Raw genomic sequence first — 21,185 nt, 5'->3', positions numbered from 1 at the left:
AACAGCAGAGGTTACTGATTGTAGGGAAAATAAACTGTATTTGACTAATTCTTTAGTAACATCATAAGCATTCCAAATAAATACACAGAAAAATCTAAAATTCTAGGATAAATGTGCCAAGGAAGCCAGGGAGCCAGCTAGTCTTCAGACATACTACAAGTTATTTTGATAAGACCATTCTTCCCTTGGGTTTGGTGACATTGCAATTTTTCTTGGCAGGAGGGAAAAGGCCTTAGTCATGCCAATTCCAAATACAAACATAATCGAGAGGTATAAAACAGTAGGCATAACCAAAATATGGATACCAATTTTTTAGCTCATAACTCATCAACTATTCGTGAATTATAATTTCAGCCTACTCTAAGGTCAGCTTCCAGGTGTAGCCAAGTTGTCTTTTTACACTACCTCATAGAGAACAGTATTTAAGAAGCTGTAGAGTGTTTTGACTCTAATATTAAAACAAAGGTTAAATAAATGAAAAGTGATCAACCTTGGTTTCATTTACAAAAGAGACAAACCTACAGTGAAGGTTTCAAATGTTTTATTTATTCAATCATGCCATATTTTAATAAGTACACAGTGCTTTTAGTTGCATCAATTATGAGTTGGTTTTGAAACAATTCAGTATTATACCAGCTGGGATGATTACTGATCTCTCCATTCCTTTGGGGTGACTCTGCCAACAGGGGACAGGTTCCATTCTATTCCAATTTGTGTTGCTGTCTGTAAGAATTAAAATGCTGTCAGTTATATATGTTTAAACCAGAGTCCACTCTCCCTTGGAGTTTATTTCTTAAAAGTGACAAAGGTATTCTGCTTTATAGGTTAAAAACACACAAAAACTCACCTGGGACATAGTGCCCTTCATGTAGGCCAAACCTAATTGCTGCGCTAATTCTCTATAGAGCAGTGCTAAGTCAGTAGAACTTCCTGATACGAAGGAAATGTTCTATATCTGTACTGTCCAAGAGAGTACCCACTAGCCACATATGGCTACTGAGCAATTGAAATGTGCCTACTTTGACTAAAGACTGAATTTTTAATTCTACTTAATTCAAATTTGTTTTGTACTACCTCCTCAAAACATTGCTTCACTCAACCACAACTACCTAAATACTGCCAAAGAGCACTTTTGTAATATCTCTTCTTCAAGGACCACTTCACCTCCACAAATGCCCAATCACACATTTGTTCAACATTTGTACTCTTCTAATTAAGTACACACACACTTATTTTAATATTGTATCTGATTTCAGGAATACCAAAAGAAGGAAAAAGGCCTATTAATAAAGTATCTTTGTTTATTAAAGCAAGTGTTGACTCATGTATTTTAAGATCAAATTATTTATTGTAACTTCAAGACTTCCACTTTTAACTAGTAAGTACAGTGACTGGTAAGTAAACTAAATTACTGAAAAAACTCACTTTACATCTCATCCATCAGAAATATTATATACTCAGCTCTTGAGGGCAGAATTTTAGAAGAAAAACTCACTAAGTGAAGGAAGGTGACCCAAGATGGTGAAAACACTGGAAACCATGTAACAAAAAATGACTGACAGAACTAAGGATGTTTAATTTGTCATGTCCAAGAGACATGGCAGCAACTTTCTGGTAGCTAGTAGTTGCTTCATGGAAATGGGATCAGAATTTGTGTTACAATGGAATGATGGGTAGAAAATGAAAGAGACAGATATTAACTCAACATAAGATCCTTTTAACAGCTACACAATACAAATGTCATGTAGTAAGTAACTTGTTACTGGGAATATTAAGAACAGATGATGGATGAATGCTGAGTGTTGAAGAAGAAATTCCTGTACTGGGGGGATGATTAAGTTAGAAAATCTCTAAAGTTCCTCCTAACTAGAAATGTATACTACTGTGTGAAAACATTTTGAATATGTGAGCTAAACAGGAAAAAAAAAACATCTAAAACAGAAATTATCAATCAACAGTACTTACATATGCCCATACAGCAATGCAGAAAGCAGCTCCGCTAGCTAGTACAGCATTACCATATTTGTCATGGAAATCAGGTGTCCGTTTCTGGTGGCTCTGCCTTGCCACTGTTCGGTGAATGCTTCGAACTTAAAGAAAAAGAAGAGAAAGGAATATAGGCGCATATCTATCGATTATCAGTAAAAGAGAACGTAATTGATATTACCCATCAGAAAAGGAAGTTAACTTTAGAGTTTTATGCAGTTCAATAAATGTTAAAGCATACTTATAGGTAAAATCAAAGTAGCACATTTTGACACGCATCAAAAGTAAGATGAATTGACAGACTGATATGTGATAATTGTAACAAATATAGCAAAATGTTAATTGTAGAATCTGTGTGGTGGGTATTCATCATACAATTTTTTCAAATTTTCTGTATGTCTGAAAGTTTTCACAATAAAATGCTGGGGGAAAAACAAAGAACAGGTGATGTCAGCAACGTTCACTGAAAACCAGTATTTGTATAACCTCTGGAAGTTGGCTCCTATTCATTAATTTGAATATTTATGACTTAAATTCTCATTCCAGGACTCAAAATGAACTGCAAAGTAAAGCACACTATATGTTTAGGACCTTAAAATTACAAAAAAAAGCTCCAAACCTAATCTTTGTTCTTTAAAACAATTACTAATGAATACAGATGGCACCAGGCTAAAATAAATGGAGTATATGGAAATGTGTAAGACACAGACCCTGTCCTCAGGTAACTTCCAGTCTAGAGTGTATTAGATATGTAGACATAAATCAATATATAGTACATACATGTATACATATATAATACATGATACATATACAAGGAAGCAGAATGTCAGCGAAGCACTTTGAATAGCAGAAAGAATTTGGTTATGTACATGTGGGAAAGGGAAATCTGAAAACAGGCAGAGACAAAAGTCCAGAGTACTAGAAAACCAATTACGTTTTGTTGAAGGATGAGGGGCACAGACAAGTAATAAGGGGTAGAACTAGAAGGGATCATGGAGGGTCACTTTTTTGGTAAAGGTAAAGGTAAAGGTTTTTGAACAGAATGACAGCACTATAACTTTGTTTTTTCTGTTATTTTAGTAGAGTTTTCAAACTGCCTCTAGGGGCACTTAGGAGGGCTTGGAAGAGCCAAGACTGAAAAATGTCTATTTCCAACTGTTTTTTCTTCCTCTGCAATCTAAGTAGCATGTCCTTACAGTTTTAGATCCTCAAAAGGTAGTTACATAGTGGAAAGCATATTAAAGATACAACAACATTACTTAAGAATACAATAGCTTTTACGTGATACGATAGGTTATTTCAGGATAGTTATCTGACCATCAACACTTTCTTCTCTTAAACGCCTTACACAATTTTTTTTCACCTTTAGTGACACTTGGGATGAGCAAATTTACAAACATTTCATAATATATTCATTCTGCTCTAGAGCAGTTAAAAAGCGAGTGTCCAAATTCCACACTGAAATAACCAAAAAAACCCTTTCCTGTTGCAAGGTCCTACCTACTCAAAGGGCAAAGAAATTACAATTACCAAACAATTCTACACCTCATGACCTCAACACACAGATCAGCCACATGGATTTCTTCAGACCTCTTCTCTATGACAAAAAATGGTTTAGTTACCACTTATTGGTAATCTCATATAACCCTCAACAATTCTATGAGGTAGGAATTTTCTAACCTTCTAACAAAGCAGGAAACTGAAGTTCTGTTAAATCGATGTTGCGATTAAACCATATGCCCAAAGTGAAAGAGATTAACAGACGTGGCTTTTGAGATATGGAAAACAAGTCAGGCACCTGTTTTTTGGTTACTCTCAAAGTGCTTTAAGTGTTTGGAACAATGCAGTAATAGAATACTTCCAATGACTCCGTAAACTGAAAATAAAAAGATGGCTAAATAAACTAAATAGTAATTTAGGTCACTTTCAATATACAACTCACGTTACTCAAGGTCATCTTCAGTGCAAATCAAGTATGGAAATGAATTTCCTCTCTCCAATCCAGTGTATTCTCAATACCTAATGCTGCTCTCAAAATTTTCCTGTATCTGCCTAACTTTTAATTAAAAATGACCATAATTGCTTTGGGGGCAGCTAACATTCATTTAGTAACCCACAAACATAAAAACTGACGGGCTATCACGTAGGTTCTCCCCCCCCTCCCCCCGCAATGAAACCGGGTGAAGAGCTAGATTTAGTTTCCTTGTGCTACCTTTACAGAAATTGGAGAGGTTCTTCTGTTTGGGAGTCAGTGTACCCCCAGAGCTAAAATTTATGAAATTACCTAAAGACATGAGAAGTATCCATCAAACGTCTCCTTCCCTGAAATCGTAGGTTATTGAACTTTGAAAAAGCAGGGCTAGACGATGACTCCGGTAACAAAGAGAGCTGGGAACTGAAACAGAAACACTAGGTAATTAAGCTAATGATAAGGACATCTTCTTAATTACTTGAGGCGAGGTGGAAGACTGAGCATTCAGAATTAGAAGGTCTGCACGTAGGTGGAGGGAAAGGGCACGAGGGACCACGAGGAAAAATGGATAAAAGGCGATTGGAAATCGTGTGCTCACAGTTTTGCTCACCTTGGAGACGATTTAGTGCGTTTTTGGCCAGGGAAAACATCGTGAAGGTGAAGACAGAACTGCGGCAACTACAGGTGCTGGTTTGCTGCAACTCCAAATCAAATACCCTTGCAAAGATCCCTGAAAAACAAAATGGCTTTCAGCTGAGCATTTAACGAGATTTAATGAATTCTCGCGAGACCTCTAAAAACCTGTAGAAATTGTAGTCCTCCTTGCCGCAAGGATATGAAGGCCTGTTGGGAAATGTAGTTTCATGCTTTATGAATGACGTGTGACGGTATTTACTGAAGAATGAGCGACCTGCCCGCCTTGAAGCCAGGTTTCGGGCTCTATAGAGAGCCGAGACATCGGTCTTATACTGCCATCAAAGGCACCAGTTGCAAGATGTATTTTCAGAGGCTTGAGCTTTTATCTGACTGCACATTAACAATTCATTCTATTCCTCCAAACTTCCTTCACTTTTCTGATTTTTGGCTCCTATAACTACATACTAATTGATTTAACTTTTAATTTTGAAAGGACTTTAAGTTTAGAGAAAAAGTATGAGCATATTAAAAATGATCAGCAATATGTAGACAAATATGATAAAGCAAATTTAACAAATTATTGTTTGTAAAATCTTGATTTATGGTGTTCAGAGTAAAATTCTTTAATTTCTGTATGTTTGGGTATTTTCGATATTTTCATAATAAAATATTGGGGTAGAACTGTACACCCATTACCAAGGTATATCACTTGGTACTATTTTAGCCACATGTCTCTCTCTCTCGCTCTCGCTCTATCTATCTATCTATACAAATATATATAGGGGATGTTTTTTTCTGAACCGTTAGAGAATAACTTACATACATCATGTGCTTTTTATCCATTAATATTTCAGGGTTCCTCTCCTAAGAGTAAAATATTCTGTTACATAACCACAGTTACAGTTAACAAATACAGAAATTTTAATATTGATACAATAGAGCTAATATTCCAATTTCACCACTTGTTACAATGTCTCTATCTAGAATTCAACACAGATCCCTGTATTGAATTTACTTGGCACGTATCTTTGGTCTCCTTTAAAAGTGAATCATTCCTTAGCCTTTCTTTAAATTTCATGGCATTAATTTTTTTCTCACTGCAAGTAAGCTCTATTCTTTCAATTTTACATGTGAATGAGGTGAGGTGCAGAATCCTTAAATTGTAAGAATATAGTAATTTATCCTCCATTTACCCCATGGTCCCAAGCACAGAAGCCGGTGAGAATTATGCCTGGGGCTTGCCTGGGCTTACCCCACCTTATCCCTAAACATCCCGACCCTCCCCCAAGGCAACAGGCCGAGCGGATCCGCCACAATAAAAGGCACCACGCTGCTGCCCTCTCTCTTATTGTCCCTCTGCTGCCCTCTCTCTTTCTTTGTCTCTGTCTCTCTGTCTCTCTGTCTCCCTGCTCTCTCTCTCTCTCTCTCTCTCTCTCTCTCTCCCCACACCCCTCTGGGGCAACCACTCTCTCTTCCAGATAATAAACTCTCTTGCCTGGGCCCGTGTCTCCTGAGTCATTCTGGGTAAGGAGGGTTCCAGCGAGATACCATTTCATTGGTGCCGTGACTTCGGATAAGGCTCTCCCATTGACTTTGCTCTTCCTGTGGGAACCTGAGCTGCTTTGGGAACCCTCACTGCCCAATCCTCCTCCACAGGCTCACCGTCCACTTCCCCGGTCGCTCGTCTTCTCACCCAACACCGGCCTTCAATTTGGTGAGTCTCCCGTTCATGGTCGACTTAAATGTCCCTTTGGGAGCTGGGAAGTGACCATTGACTGTACAGCACCCCCAAGGGCTCCTCTGGGACAGGGGCACCCCCAACCACGACTTTCAGTGTCATGGTTGATCCCCATAGTCGACCCTTCTCTGCCTCCCTATGGTGAGAATTCTCATCCACTGAGACCTGGTCTCCCCTTATCTACGTTTCTACTCTACTCGTAAACCCCTGGTACCAGGTACCGAGCCTCCCCAGCATTTTCATCTTGACCCCACAGTTAGAGGTGGTGACGAACCCCTAACTGTGCCTGGTCTTCTCCGCGACCTTCTCAATCGCTCCGGGATGCCTCAACAACTTCTAAACGGTCTCGTTCTCTCCATGGGATCTGGCCGCTCCGTTGCTGCAGATTCACCGCTAGGGTGCTTACTCAATAATCTAAAGCCCCTCCACCTCACTCCAGACCTCAAACCTTTTCCCTACTGTAATGAGATCTGGCCACAATATCCCTTGGAAAATCAGTCTAAATGGCCTCCAAATGGCTCTTTATATCCTAAAATTCTCCGTGACTTATACAACTTCTGTGAGTGTACGGGCAAATGGAAAGAGATCCCATATATCCAGGCTTTCTCCTACCTCCGAACCAAGCTCTCTCTGTCTCCCCTGCAATCCTAAACACCTACTACTTGCCTTAAAGTCCACACCCCTAAGCTTTTTTCACTTTCCCAAATATCCTCAACTGCCTATAAAACTCCTAGACAATGCACCACCACGGGCTCTCTTGTCCCCTCCTGGCTCACACCAGGAGCTCTGTATGTCCTCTCACTGTATCATTACGTCTCAATCTGTACGTTTGTGTCTAAGTGTGTAAATGAAAAATATTTTTCTACCTCCGGATGGTATTAATAAAAATTGATTTAAAGACAAGCGCTTGTAAAAATTGGGCATTCTAAAATTTCCAGAAAATTCTTATAGAAGATATTAAGCATTAATGCTAATTTAAGTTGAACTGAATAGACATGTCCTTATGGTTATCAGCTGCCTAAGTTTACATAAAGTCATTTAAGCTGGTGGTATGTGTTAAATCCTTCAAAGACAAATGCTTAAAGTGAAGTGTAGCTTTGTCTAATGTGAGTAACTATTTAGGCAAGTGCCTTAAAACTTTTAACAGCTTCCCAAAATCAAATTCAAAAAGGTGCTTTTTACCTCTAGTTCACTCTGATGTTTTCCAGAGGGCCCCTGGAACATGTCAGAGGAATTTTTTCTCATTGGAGAAAATATTTGGCTAATTTGGCTTATTTATCTGATATATAATTACCTGGAAGGCACTATCACAGGGAATGATGCTAAACTTTGTTACTGAATGTTTTGTGTTTCAGAAATATCCAAGTTTCACTATGACAACTGTCTTACAGTAAGCTCTCATCAGATCTTTAACCATTGTCATTTGTAAGTCTTTTGTCATCTATACTCACTGTTTTATTACTCCTAAACTAGTAAAAAACTAGATTTCAGCAGAACAGGTATTAGTTACATTGGATTAAGTAAACTAAAGAAGATGATTTGGTGGCTTTTAGTTTCAAATGTTGTTGATAAAGTGTTTTAAGCTTTTTCTCTTAAGCTGGCAACAGTTTAGTAAATGACTGCCTTTATAAGCAGAATTGAAACTCTATCTTTCTCTCTACCTGATCCCTCCAGAATTTAAAAACTCTCAGTGACTATTTTTATATTTCATGGCAGTATGTTTATTTGCATAAGTTCAATAAGAATCTGCTTTCCTTGTAAGAGGACCAATTAAAAACACTGGTTACATTACCAAGCCTTTGACTGGAACCTCATACCTGAGAGACACGTGTGTAAACTCAGATATGAACAGACAGCTTTAAGGAACTAAGATTGACTTTATAAAGCCAACAAAGGCCCTTAGGAGAACTGGCCTGGTACCTTGCTTACAGAGATCCCAGCAGCCTTACCAGGTGAGTAAGGAAGGTCACTTCCTGGCAAGTGCAGGATACTCAGGAATGTCTTGGGAACCTCAAGAAGAGAGGAATTCACCCAAATCTACAGTTACTGCAGGCACAAGCTGATGGCAAGTCTGGCTTGGCTTTCTGGCCTCAAGAAGCCCTTAAAAGTTCAATCTGAAATTCCTTACAAAAAGTTCCAGCAAAGCATATTTAAAAGAGCCCATGTAACCAATTACTCTTCTTGCTGCACTTATGCAAATAATCAAGCCAACTGTTAATTATTTTCTTAATCTGGCTACTTCTAATAAAAGTGAGGGTGATTTCAGAGAAAAATATTGTTTCGATAATGCAATCTTATCTATACTAAATCCTAATACTAGTCATTGATATAAACTCGATCCAGAATTCTAGTTTCCCCATGATACCTAGCTATGATTCTCAATTAGACTCTTCATATTTCTAGTTCTCCTATTCAGCCATGCATTCTTAATCTCATCAAGTCTTCCTTCCAGAATGGAAAATCCAACTCCAGATGTTGCTACTAAATCTAATAACAATTTGTTCTATCTTGCCTAGAAGCCACAAAACTGCAAATAGTAATAGAAATGAAACCCAGAATAGAAGCGCCAACCTTCCGAGGCCCTCTCTACTGACCAGTGATGGAGACCTAGCTGCACCCTTTACTGCGCCCGCTTCTCAGCATGAAGCCAGAGCGGTCATCGCCCCTTTTCCCTAGCAGCAGCTAGAGTCTCTATCTGTAGAGGGGAGAATGAGACAGGGACTGTAGGCTTAGAATAAGGTGAGAACCTCTGGAGAAAGCAAGGCAGGATATTTGCAGTCAGAGCAATGTAACTACATGCAAGGAAACCCCACTACTAAAACTCTATGTTAAACATTGAGCTCTAGAATCATTCTTCAGTGAAATCAGTTAATGTTCCCCAGATAAAGAAGAGTAGCACATGTTTTGTTATGCTAATCATTTGTAATCATGTATAAGATTGACTTTAGCATACTAAAAGCCCAGGGCTATGTGCTGTCTTCCCTCCTTCAGATCTGACGAGGTAATTTTGCAAACTGAGCAACTAACTGCAGACCCAGCTGTAGATGGCATAGTAAAAGGCAGGATTCTTTAGCAAATAGACAATACCTCAGCCCACCTTGGGAGCTGAGCAGGCAGCCTTTTGATATGCTCTCAGACCAAGACGCAGGTATCCCAGAGAAAAGTCAAGGCAGGAAATTCCGTATGTTAATTTTTCATATACAGAGAACACTTAACAAGTCCTTCCCCAAGGCTTTAAAGATAGTCCCCACCTTTTTGGATTGGCTCTAACACAAGACCTCAAATCCCTTACTCTCTGGAGTTCCACCCTCCTTCAATATGTAGATGATCTTCTCCCGTGCAGTCCCTCCCTACTAACCTCTCAACAGGATACTATTCTCCTTTTAAACTTTCTCTCAGAACACAGCTATCAAGTTTCACCCTCCAAAGTTCAGCTGTCTGGTGCTCAGGTTACATACCTGGGAGTTCAGCTCTCACTGCGTTACAAGGCCGTTACCATAGACAAGAAAAAACTCCAAACCATGCCCATTCCAAACACCAAGCAACACCATCCCTAACTTCCAAATGGCAAAGATCATACACAGTAATCCTTTCCATGCCAACTGCAGTTAAACTCCAGGGTCTTCCCCATTAGATACACAACTCCCACCTTAAGCCATTTGTCTCAGCTTATTCCCCTCCCACCAAACCTCCCACAGGTTCCTACTCCACCCCGACGGGACCTCCTACTATCCGCATTTCGTGCTGCTCATCTCCGCATCCACTCATCACTGAAGAAGTTTCTGCCAGCACAGAGTCCTAAGACCTCCCTTACAACCGCCATGTGTCATGCTTCAGGATTATTAATCCTGGTCTCAACACTTACTCTCTCACCAGACCTATCTTCCCAATGCCAGCCCTTTCTTCTCTTTCAGACTGTCCAAAAGATTGCCCCACAGGTTGCTTTGCTGCCTACACATATGTCCCCCAAAATGCTATTAATTCAGCCATCCTATGTAAACATAGCAATCAGCCCAAATGCAAAAAATTTCTAACCAAACCTTTAACCAGCTTGTATTACAGGATTATCAACCCCTCTCCAAAGACGATGATCCTTATTGAACCTGGAAAATGCCATTGCCACTAAAGACCAAGGGCTCATCTGAGGACCACCCCTCCATCAATACAAAAATGATCTTGATCGCCCCTAATCAGCAGGAAGCAGTTACTGAAGACTAACCTTCACCCCTTTCCAAATCCTCTACCACTTATAAAACAGAAAAGGGAGGAATGTAAGAATATAGTAATTTATCCTCCATTTACCCCATGGTCCCAAGCACATAAACTGGTGAGAATTAAGCTTGGGCTTGCCTCGGCTTACACCCCCTTATCTCACACCCTCCCTGAAAGCAACAGGCCAAGGGGATCCACCACAATAAAAGGCACCATGCTGCTGCCATATTTTTGTCTGTCTCTGTCTCCCTGCTCTCTCCTCCTCCCCACCCCCCCTCTGGGGCAGCCACTCTCTCTTTCAAATAAAGTCTCTTGTGTGGGCCTGTATCTCCTGAGTCATTCTGGGTAAGGAGGGTCGCGGTGAGATACCCTTTCAATTATGATGATCTGATATGTAGTATTCCTGCCAGAAATGCATAAACTGAATCTAATTATGAGAAAACGTCAAGTACACACAACTAGAGAGAACTTTTAGAAACTAATTAGCCTAAGCTCTTCAAAAATACTGCAGAACACAGACCTGTCAGAAGGTCCATAACTAGTTCTACCACTTAAATTTGCCCAATCTTGATTTTCTGAGTCATTTATGAAAGTGTATCTCGCCGCGACCCTCCTTACCCAGAATGACTCAGGAGACACGGGCCCACGCAAGAAACTTTATTATCTGAAAGAGAGTGGCTGCTCCAGACGGGGGTGTGGAGAGAGAGAGGGAGCAGCAGAGAGAGAGAGAGAGAGAGAGCAGGGAGACAGAGAGGGAGAGGGAGAGGGAGGGAAGCAGAGAGACAGAGAGTGAGAGAGGGCAGCAGCGTGGTGCCTTTTATTGTGGCGGATCCACTTGGCATGTTGCTTTGGGGGAGGGTCGGGATGTTTAGAGATAAGGCGGGGTAAGCCCAGGAAAGCCCCAGGCAAAATTCTCACTGGCTTCTGTGCTTGGGACCATGGGGTAAATGGAGGATAAATTACTATATTCTTACGTTCCTCCCTTTTCTGTTTTATAAGTGGTAGAGAATTTGGGAAGGGGTGAAGGTTAGTCTTCAGTAACTGCTTCCTGCCCTGATTAGGGGCAATGAAGTTCATTTTTGTATTGATGGGGGGCGGTCCTCAGATGAGCCCTTGGTCTGCAGTGGCAATGGCATTTTCCAGGTTCAATAAGGATCATCGTCTTTGGAGAGGGGTTGGTAATCCTGTAATATAAGCTGGTTAAAGGTTTGGTTAGAAATTTTTTGCATTTGGGCTGGTGGGTGAATTAATAGCATTTTGGGGGACATATGTGTAGGCAACAAAGCAACCTGTAGGGCAAAGGGAATCCTTGATGGGGCAATCTTTTGTACAGTCTGAAAGAGAAGAAAGGGCTGGTGTTGGGAAGATAGGTCTGGTGAGAGTTAAGTGTTGAGACCAGGGTTAATAATCCTGAAGCATGATGCATGGTGGTTGTAAGGGAGGTCTTAGGACTCTGTGCTGGCAGAAACTTCAGTGATGGGTGAAAGTGGAGATGAGCAGTGTGAAATGCAGAGAGTGTCAGGGTGGAGTAGTAGGAACCTGTGGGAGATTTGGTAGGAGGGGAATAAGGGGAGACAAATGGCTTATGGTGGGAGTTGTGTCTCTAGAGGAGAAGATCCTGGAGTTTAACTGCAGTTGGCGTGGAAAAGATTACTGTGTATGGTCCTTGCCATTTGGGCGTTAGGGATGGTGTTGCTTGGTGTTTGGAATGGGTATGGTTTGGAGAAGTTTTTTCCTGTCTATGGTAATGGCTTTGTAGCACGGGGAAGGCTGAACTCCCAGGTATGTGACCTGAGCGGCAGACAGCTGAACTTTGGAGGGTGAAACTCAATAGCTGTGTTCTGAGAGAAAGTTTAAAAGGAGAATAGTATCCTGTTGAGAGGTTAGTAGGGAGGGACTGCACGGGAGAAGATCATCTACATATTGAAGGAGGGTAGAGCTCCAGAGAGTAAGGGATTTGAGGTCTTATGTTAGAGCCAATCCAAAAAGGTGGGGACTATCTCTAAAGCCTTGGGGAAGGACTTGTTAAGTGTTCTCTGAATATTAAAAAGTAACTTAACATAAGGAATCTCCTGCCTCGATTTTTCTCTGGGAAATATCTGGGATACCGGCATTTTGGTCTGGGAGCATATCAAAAGGCTGCCTGCTCAGCTCCCAACGTGGGCTCAGGTATTGTCTATTTGCTAAGGAATCCTGCCTTTTACTATGCAGTCTACAGCTGGGTCTGCATGCTAAGTCAGTTGCTCAGTTTGCGAAATAACCTCATCAGATCTGAAGGAGGAAAGACAGCACATAGCCCTGGGCTTTTAGTATGCTAAAGTCAATCTTATACATGATTACAAATGATTAGCATAACAAAACATGTGCTACTCTTCTTTATCTGGGGAACATTAACTGATTTCACTGAAGAATGATTCTAGAGCTCAATGTTTAACATAGAGTTTTAGTAGTGGGGTTTCCTTGCATGTAGTTACATTGCTCTGACTGCAAATATCCTGCCTTGCTTTCTCCAGAGGTTCTCACCTTATTCTAAGCCTACAGTCCCTGTCTCATTCTCCCCTCTACAGATAGAGACTCTAGCTGCTGCTAGGGAAAAGGGGCGATGACCGCTCTGGCTTCATGCTGAGAAGCGGGCGCAGTAAAGGGTGCAGCTAGGTCTCCATCACTGGTCAGTAGAGAGGGCCTCGGAAGGTTGGCGCTTCTATTCTGGGTTTCATTTCTATTACTATTTGCAGTTTTGTGGCTTCTAGGCAAGATAGAACAAATTGTTATTAGATTTAGTAGCAACATCTGGAGTTGGATTTTCCATTCTGGAAGGAAGACTTGATGAGATTAAGAATGCATGGCTGAATAGGAGAACTAGAAATATGAAGAGTCTAATTGAGAATCATAGCTAGGTATCATGGGGAAACTAGAATTCTGGATCGAGTTTATATCAATGACTAGTATTAGGATTTAGTATAGATAAGATTGCATTATCGAAACAATATTTTTCTCTGAAATCACCCTCACTTTTATTAGAAGTAGCCAGATTAAGAAAATAATTAACAGTTGGCTTGATTATTTGCATAAGTGCAGCAAGAAGAGTAATTGGTTACATGGGCTCTTTTAAATATGCTTTGCTGGAACTTTTTGTAAGGAATTTCAGATTGAACTTTTAAGGGCTTCTTGAGGCCAGAAAGCCAAGCCAGACTTGCCATCAGCTTGTGCCTGCAGTAACTGTAGATTTGGGTGAATTCCTCTCTTCTTGAGGTTCCCAAGACATTCCTGAGTATCCTGCACTTGCCAGGAAGTGACCTTCCTTACTCACCTGGTAAGGCTGCTGGGATCTCTGTAAGCAAGGTACCAGGCCAGTTCTCCTAAGGGCCTTTGTTGGCTTTATAAAGTCAATCTTAGTTCCTTAAAGCTGTCTGTTCATATCTGAGTTTACACACGTGTCTCTCAGGTATGAGGTTCCAGTCAAAGGCTTGGTAATGTAACCAGTGTTTTTAATTGGTCCTCTTACAAGGAAAGCAGATTCTTATTGAACTTATGCAAATAAACATACTGCCATGAAATATAAAAATAGTCACTGAGAGTTTTTAAATTCTGGAGGGATCAGGTAGAGAGAAAGATAGAGTTTCAATTCTGCTTATAAAGGCAGTCATTTACTAAACTGTTGCCAGCTTAAGAGAAAAAGCTTAAAACACTTTATCAACAACATTTGAAACTAAAAGCCACCAAATCATCTTCTTTAGTTTACTTAATCCAATGTAACTAATACCTGTTCTGCTGAAATCTAGTTTTTTACTAGTTTAGGAGTAATAAAACAGTGAGTATAGATGACAAAAGACTTACAAATGACAATGGTTAAAGATCTGATGAGAGCTTACTGTAAGACAGTTGTCATAGTGAAACTTGGATATTTCTGAAACACAAAACATTCAGTAACAAAGTTTAGCATCATTCCCTGTGACAGTGCCTTCTAGGTAATTTAACAGGTAAATAAGCCAAATTAGCCAAATATTTTCTCCAATGAGAAAAAATTCCTCTGACATGTTCCAGGGGCCCTCTGGAAAACATCAGAGTGAACTAGAGGTAAAAAGCACCTTTTTGAATTTGATTTTGGGAAGCTGTTAAAAGTTTTAAGGCACTTGCCTAAATAGTTACTCACATTAGACAAAGCTACACTTCACTTTAAGCATTTGTCTTTGAAGGATTTAACACATACCACCAGCTTAAATGACTTTATGTAAACTTAGGCAGCTGATAACCATAAGGACATGTCTATTCAGTTCAACTTAAATTAGCATTAATGCTTAATATCTTCTATAAGAATTTTCTGGAAATTTTAGAATGCCCAATTTTTACAAGCGCTTGTCTTTAAATCAATTTTTATTAATACCATCCGGAGGTAGAAAAATATTTTTCATTTACACACTTAGACACAAACGTACAGATTGAGACGTAATGATACAGTGAGAGGACATACAGAGCTCCTGGTGTGAGCCAGGAGGGGACAAGAGAGCCCGTGGTGGTGCATTGTCTAGGAGTTTTATAGGCAGTTGAGGATATTTGGGAAAGTGAAAAAAGCTTAGGGGTGTGGACTTTAAGGCAAGTAGTAGGTGTTTAGGATTGCAGGGGAGACAGAGAGAGCTTGGTTCGGAGGTAGGAGAAAGCCTGGATATATGGGATCTCTTTCCATTTGCCCGTACACTCACAGAAGTTGTATAAGTCACGGAGAATTTTAGGATATAAAGAGCCATTTGGAGGCCATTTAGACTGATTTTCCAAGGGATATTGTGGCCAGATCTCATTACAGTAGGGAAAAGGTTTGAGGTCTGGAGTGAGGTGGAGGGGCTTTAGATTATTGAGTGAGCACCCTAGCGGTGAATCTGCAGCAACGGAGCGGCCAGATCCCATGGAGAGAACGAGACCGTTTAGAAGTTGTTGAGGCATCCCGGAGCGATTGAGAAGGTCGCGGAGAAGACCAGGCACAGTTAGGGGTTCGTCACCACCTCTAACTGTCGGGTCGAGGCGAAAACGCTGTGGAGGCTTGGTACCTGGTACCAGGAGTTTACGAGTAGAGTAGAAACATAGATAAAGGGAGACTGGGCCTCAGTGGATGAGGATTCTCACCATGTGGAGACAGAGAAGGGTTGAGTATGTGAATCAACCGTGACTCTGAAAGTCATGGTTGGGGGTGCCCCTGTCCCAGAGGAGCCCTTGGGGGTGCCGTACAGTCAACGGTCACTTCCCAGGTTCCAAAGTTACATTTAAGTCAACCATGAAGGGGAGACTCACCAAATCGAAGGCCGGTGTTGGGCGAGAAGATGAGCGACTGGGGAAGTGGATGGTAAATCCGTGGAGGAGGATCGGGCAGTGAGGGTTCCCAAAGAATCTCAGGTTCCCAGAGGAAGAGCAAAGTCAATGGGAGAACCTCATCCGAGTCATGGCACCAATGAAAGGGTATCTTGCCTCGACCCTCCTTACCCAGAATGACTCAGGAGACACGGGCCCACGCAAGAGACTTTATTATGTCAAAGAGAGAGTGGCTGCCCAAGAGGGGGGGTGGGGGGAGAGAGAGGAGCAGGACAGAGAGAGCAGAGACAGAGAGAGTGACAGAGGGGGAGAGAGAGCAGGGGAACAGAGAGACAGAGACAAAGAAAAAGAGGGGAGCAGCATGGTGCCTTTTATTTTGGCGGGTACACTTGACCTGTTGCAATTGGGGAGGGTCGGGCTGTTTAGAGATAAGGCAGAGTAAGCCCAGGCATGCCCCAGATAAGCCCAGGCTTATTTCTCACCAGCTAATATGCTTAGGACCACGGAGTAAATGGAGGATAAATTACTATATTGTTACAATAATACTGTCATCTTAGGGCATCTTTATGAGGAACCATATAATATTAGATTGTCCCATTATTGGTAATGCCAACTTTAATCATTTGTTGGAAGGAGTGTGCTCCAACTTCCTACACTATAAAGTTACTATTTTCCCTTTGCACTAAAATGTGTAACCTGAGGAATACTTTGAGACTATGTGAATATTCTGTTCTTCATCAAATTTTCACCCTCTAGTTTTTTAGCCATCGACGATTTTTGCCCAAATCAGTTATCATTATGAAAGTTGCAAAATGGTAATTTTCTAACTCTATAATTGCTTCCGTCTATATTTAATAGTGGGTATTCTACTGTGAGGAAGATAAAAGGACGTAAAAATCTCAAGGATAATAGGTGTCTGTCACAGGCATGGTAGTACAGTATGGAGAATGTAGCCATTGATTCTGTAACATCTTCCTTTGTTGACAGATACTAACTGCACTAATTGGGCTGAGGATTTAATAATGTGGGTAGCTGTTTTTAGATTACACAAATAAATGAAATCACGTTGTATTTGTCTTTCTCCACCTGGATTATTCACTTAACACAACACCCTCTAGATCCATCCACTTTGTTGCAAATGGCAGGATTTCTTATGGCTAAATAATATTCCATTGTATATTTGCACATTTTCCTTATCCATTCATCTATTGCTGGACACTTCAGTTGCTTCCATATCTTGGCTATTGTAAATAATGCAGCGATAAACATAGAGATGCATATATCATTTCGAATCAGGGATTTTGTTTTCTTCAGATAAATTCCTAGAAGTAGAATTGCTGGGTCAAATGTTATTTCTATTTTTAGTTTTTTAGAGGAACCTCCATATTGCTTGCCACAGTGACTGCACCAATGTGCTCTCTCTCCAACAGTAAAGGAGTGTTTCCTTTCCTCAACATTCCCTCTAACACGTTATTTCTTTTTTCATTTTAAATATTTTTTGGTATCATTAATACACACTTACATGAACAACACTGTGGTTACTAGATTGCCCCAATTATCAAGTCCACACCACATACTCCATTACAGTCACTGTCCATCAGCGTAGTAAGATAATATGAAAATACTACTTTTCTTCTCTGTGCTATACTGCCTTCCCCTTGACCCCCCTACATTATGTGTGCTAATCATAATGCCCCATTTTCCCCTTATCCCTCCCTTTCCACCCATCCTCCCCAGTCCCCTTCCCTTTGGTAACTCTTAGTCCATTCTTGGGTTCTGTGATTCTGCTGCTGTTTTGTTCCTTCAGTTTTTCCTTTGTTCTTATACTCCACATATGACTGAAATTATTTGATACTTGTCTTTCTCTGCCTGGCTTATTTCACTGAGCATAATACCCTCTAGCTCCATCCATGTTGTTGCAAATGGTAGAATTTGTTTTCTTATAGCTGAAGAGTATTCCATTGTGTATATGTACCACATCTTCTTTATCCATTCATCTATTGATGGACACTTAGGTTGCTTCCATTTCTTGGCTATTGTAAATAGTGCTGCGATAAACATAGGGGTGCATCTGTCTTTTTCAAACTGAGCTGCTGCATTCTTAGGGTAAATTCCAAGGAGTGGAATTGCTGGAACAAGTGGTATTTCTGTTTTTTAGTTTTCTGAGGAACCTCCATACTACTTTCCACAATGGTTGAAGTAATTTATATTCCAACCAGTATAGGAGGGTTCCACTTTCTCCACATCCTCACCAACATTTGTTGTTGTTTGTCTTTTGGATGGTGGCCATCCTTACTGGTGTGAGGTGATATCACATTGTGCTTTTAAATTTGCATTTCTCTGATGATTAGTGATGTGGAACACCTTTTCATGTGCCTGTTGGCCATCTGAATTTCTTCTTTGGAGAAGTGTCTGTTCAGATCCTGTGCCCACTTTTTAATTGGATTATTTACATTTTGTTCATTGACGTGCATGAGCTCTTTGTATATTATGGATGTCAACCCCTTATCAGATATGTCACTTATGAATATATTCTCACATGCTGTAGGATGTCTTTTTATTCTACTGATGGTGTCCTTTGCTGTACAGAAGCTTTTTAGTTTGATATAGTCCCACTTGTTCATTTTTGCTTTTGTTTCCCTTGCTGGGGAGATATGTTCATGAAGAAGTTGCTCATGTTTATACTCAAGACAGTTTTGCCTCCATTTTTTTCTAAGAGTTTTATGGTTTCATGACTTACATTCTGGTCTTTGATCCATTTTGACTTTACCTTAGTGTAGAGATAGACAGTAATCCAGTTTCATTCTCTTACATGTAGCTGTCCAGTTTTGCCAACACCAGCTATTGAAGAGGCTGTCATTTCCCCATTGTATATCCATGGCTCCTTTAACATACATTAATTGACCGTATGTGCTTGCGTTAATATATGGACTCTCTATTCTGTCCCACTGGTCTATGGGTCTGTACTTGTGCCAGAACCAAATTGTCTTCATTACTGTGGCTTTGTAGTAGAGCTTGAAGTTGGGAAATGAGATCCCCCCTGCTTTATTCTTTCTTCTCAGGATTGAGGGGTCTTTTGTGGTTCCATACGAATTTTAAAACTATTTGTTCCAGTTCATTGAAGAATGCTGTCAGTATTTTGATAGGGATTGCATTGAATCTGTAGATTGCTTTAGGCTGGATGGCCATTTTGACAATATTAAGTCTTTCTACCCAAGAGCATGGGATGAATTTCCTTTTTTTTTTCAGACTGAGGTATAGACATTTTATTAATATTGTAACATTTATAGGTTTTGAAGATTAGGAGGTAGACATCTAGAGGGGATCACTACAATGCATATCATAGCTGGCTGTGTGGTCCTCCACAATGTACTTTTATCTCATATAGAAATGACAGTACACCCCATTCCAACATTCTGAATGTATCAACATTATACAGTAACAACTTTAAGTCCATAAGTTCATTTAAATCTTATTGATGTGAAGGTTCTTGTTTGCGGAGTTGAAGAATGAACTTAGCAAACACCCAAGGTAGGAGAGCCAGGGAGAGGCTTTTATTTAGAGTTACACTGAGAGAATAGAGCTCCTGGCTCACACCAGGAGGGGACAAGAGATTCCTGGGTGGTGCATTGTCTAGGGGATTTATAGGCAGTTGAGGTTTTGGGGAAATTGAGGACTCAGGGTGTGGACTTGTACCACCTTCCCTGCACTCAAGGTGGGCTGGATTGTTGTCTGTTTGCTAGGACAGTTTACAATTAACTCAAGGGTAATGCTGAGATACCCTTGCAGAACACTCAAAATATTCCAGGCCAAGATGATCCTGGTCTTTTGACCTTTAACTGATCTCACTGAAGATGTCTATATTCCTAGTCTGGTATCTTTACCTAGAGAAGTAGTGTGACCTTGACTGTATAATGCTGAACACAGAGTTTCAATAGGGACTTTACATTGTTACATTGCTTTGACTGTAAATATCTTGCTTTGCTTTTTCCAGAGGCCCTCACCCTACTCTGTCTAAGCCCACTGTCCCTGTCTCATTCCCCACTCTACACATGGAGACACTAGCTGCTGCAAGGGAAAATGGGTGACAACTTCTCTGGCTGCTTCATGCTAAGAAGGGGTGCTGTTAGGTCTCCATCAGTTCTCAGCTGAGAGGGACTTGGAAGATGGGCACTTCTAGTTTCCATTTCTATTACTATTTGCAGTTTTGTGGCTTCCAGGCAAGATAGAACAAATTGTGTTATTAGGTTAAGTAGGAACATTTGGAGTTGGATTTTCCATTCTGGAAGGACAAACTTGATGAGATTAAAAATACATGATTGAATATGAGAACTAGAAATAGCAAAACTTTAATTGAAAGGGTGGGAGGAAACTAACATACCAAGAGAATCATAGTCAGATATTTTGGGGAAACTAGAATTCTGAATCTAGTTAATTTTCCAATGACTGGTATTAGGATTTAGTATAGATAAAGGCTGCATTATTGAAACAATGCTTTCCTCTAGAAAATAATTAACACAGGCTTGATTATTTGCATAAGTGCATTAAGAAGAGCGACTGATTACACAGGCTTTTTTTAATGTGCTTTGCTGGTACTTTTTTAAAAATTTATTTTATTTTATTTTTTTTTGAGAGGGCATCTCTCATATTTATTGATGAAATGGTTGTTAACAACAATAAAATTCTGTATAGGGGACTCAATGCACAATCATTAATCAACCCCAAGCCTAATTCTCAACAGTCTCCAATCTTCTGAAGCATAACGAACAAGTTCTTACATGGTGAACAAATTCTTACATAGTGAATAAGTTCTTACATGGTGAACAGTGCAAGGGCAGTCATCACAGAAACTTTCGGTATCCAGCACGATTATCACTTAAATTTGATGGAGGGATTAAAAAATTCCCAGACAAGCAAAAGCTGAGGGAATTTGCCTCCAACAAACCACCTCTACAGGGCTTCTTACAGGGACTGCTCTAGATGGGACCACTCCCAAAAAGACCACAGAACAAAACACCCAACATATGAAGAGTGGAGGAGGAGGAATAAGAAGGGAGAGAAGAAAAGAATCTCCAGACAGGGTATATAACAGCTCAATAATTGAGCTAAGATAGGCAGTAAGATACTGGTTTGTCTATGGTTCATGATTCGTAGTCAAGACAGAAACAGTAGCCAAGACAGAAAGAGTTTCTGTGTTCGTTCACCATGAGGATTCGTTCGTTATCCTTCAGAAGGTGAAACTGCTGAGAGTTGGACTTAATTAATGATTGTGCATGCAAACCCCAATATTGTTGTTAACAACCATTTCATCAATAAATATGAGAGATGCCTTCTTGGCAC

The 21,185-nt window shown here is 40.4% G+C and overlaps 1 protein-coding gene across 1 annotated transcript; it reads right to left on the bottom strand.

Annotated features, from left to right (window-relative positions):
- Window positions 1-526: 526 nt before the first annotated feature.
- Window positions 527-4,736, bottom strand: COX7B (cytochrome c oxidase subunit 7B). The gene is made up of 3 exons (XM_017659667.3): window positions 4,569-4,736; window positions 1,966-2,090; window positions 527-723 (listed from the first exon to the last, which is right to left on the bottom strand). The coding sequence occupies exons 1-3, from the start codon at window positions 4,606-4,608 to the stop codon at window positions 646-648; spliced, it is 243 nt and encodes an 80-aa protein (XP_017515156.1). The 5' UTR covers window positions 4,609-4,736; the 3' UTR covers window positions 527-645.
- Window positions 4,737-21,185: the final 16,449 nt, after the last annotated feature.

The sequence above is a fragment of the Manis javanica genome, chromosome X (genome assembly GCF_040802235.1).
Source record: "Manis javanica isolate MJ-LG chromosome X, MJ_LKY, whole genome shotgun sequence".
NCBI classification, from domain to species: domain Eukaryota; kingdom Metazoa; phylum Chordata; class Mammalia; order Pholidota; family Manidae; genus Manis; species Manis javanica.
This window is presented reverse-complemented; position numbering and strand designations above follow the sequence as displayed.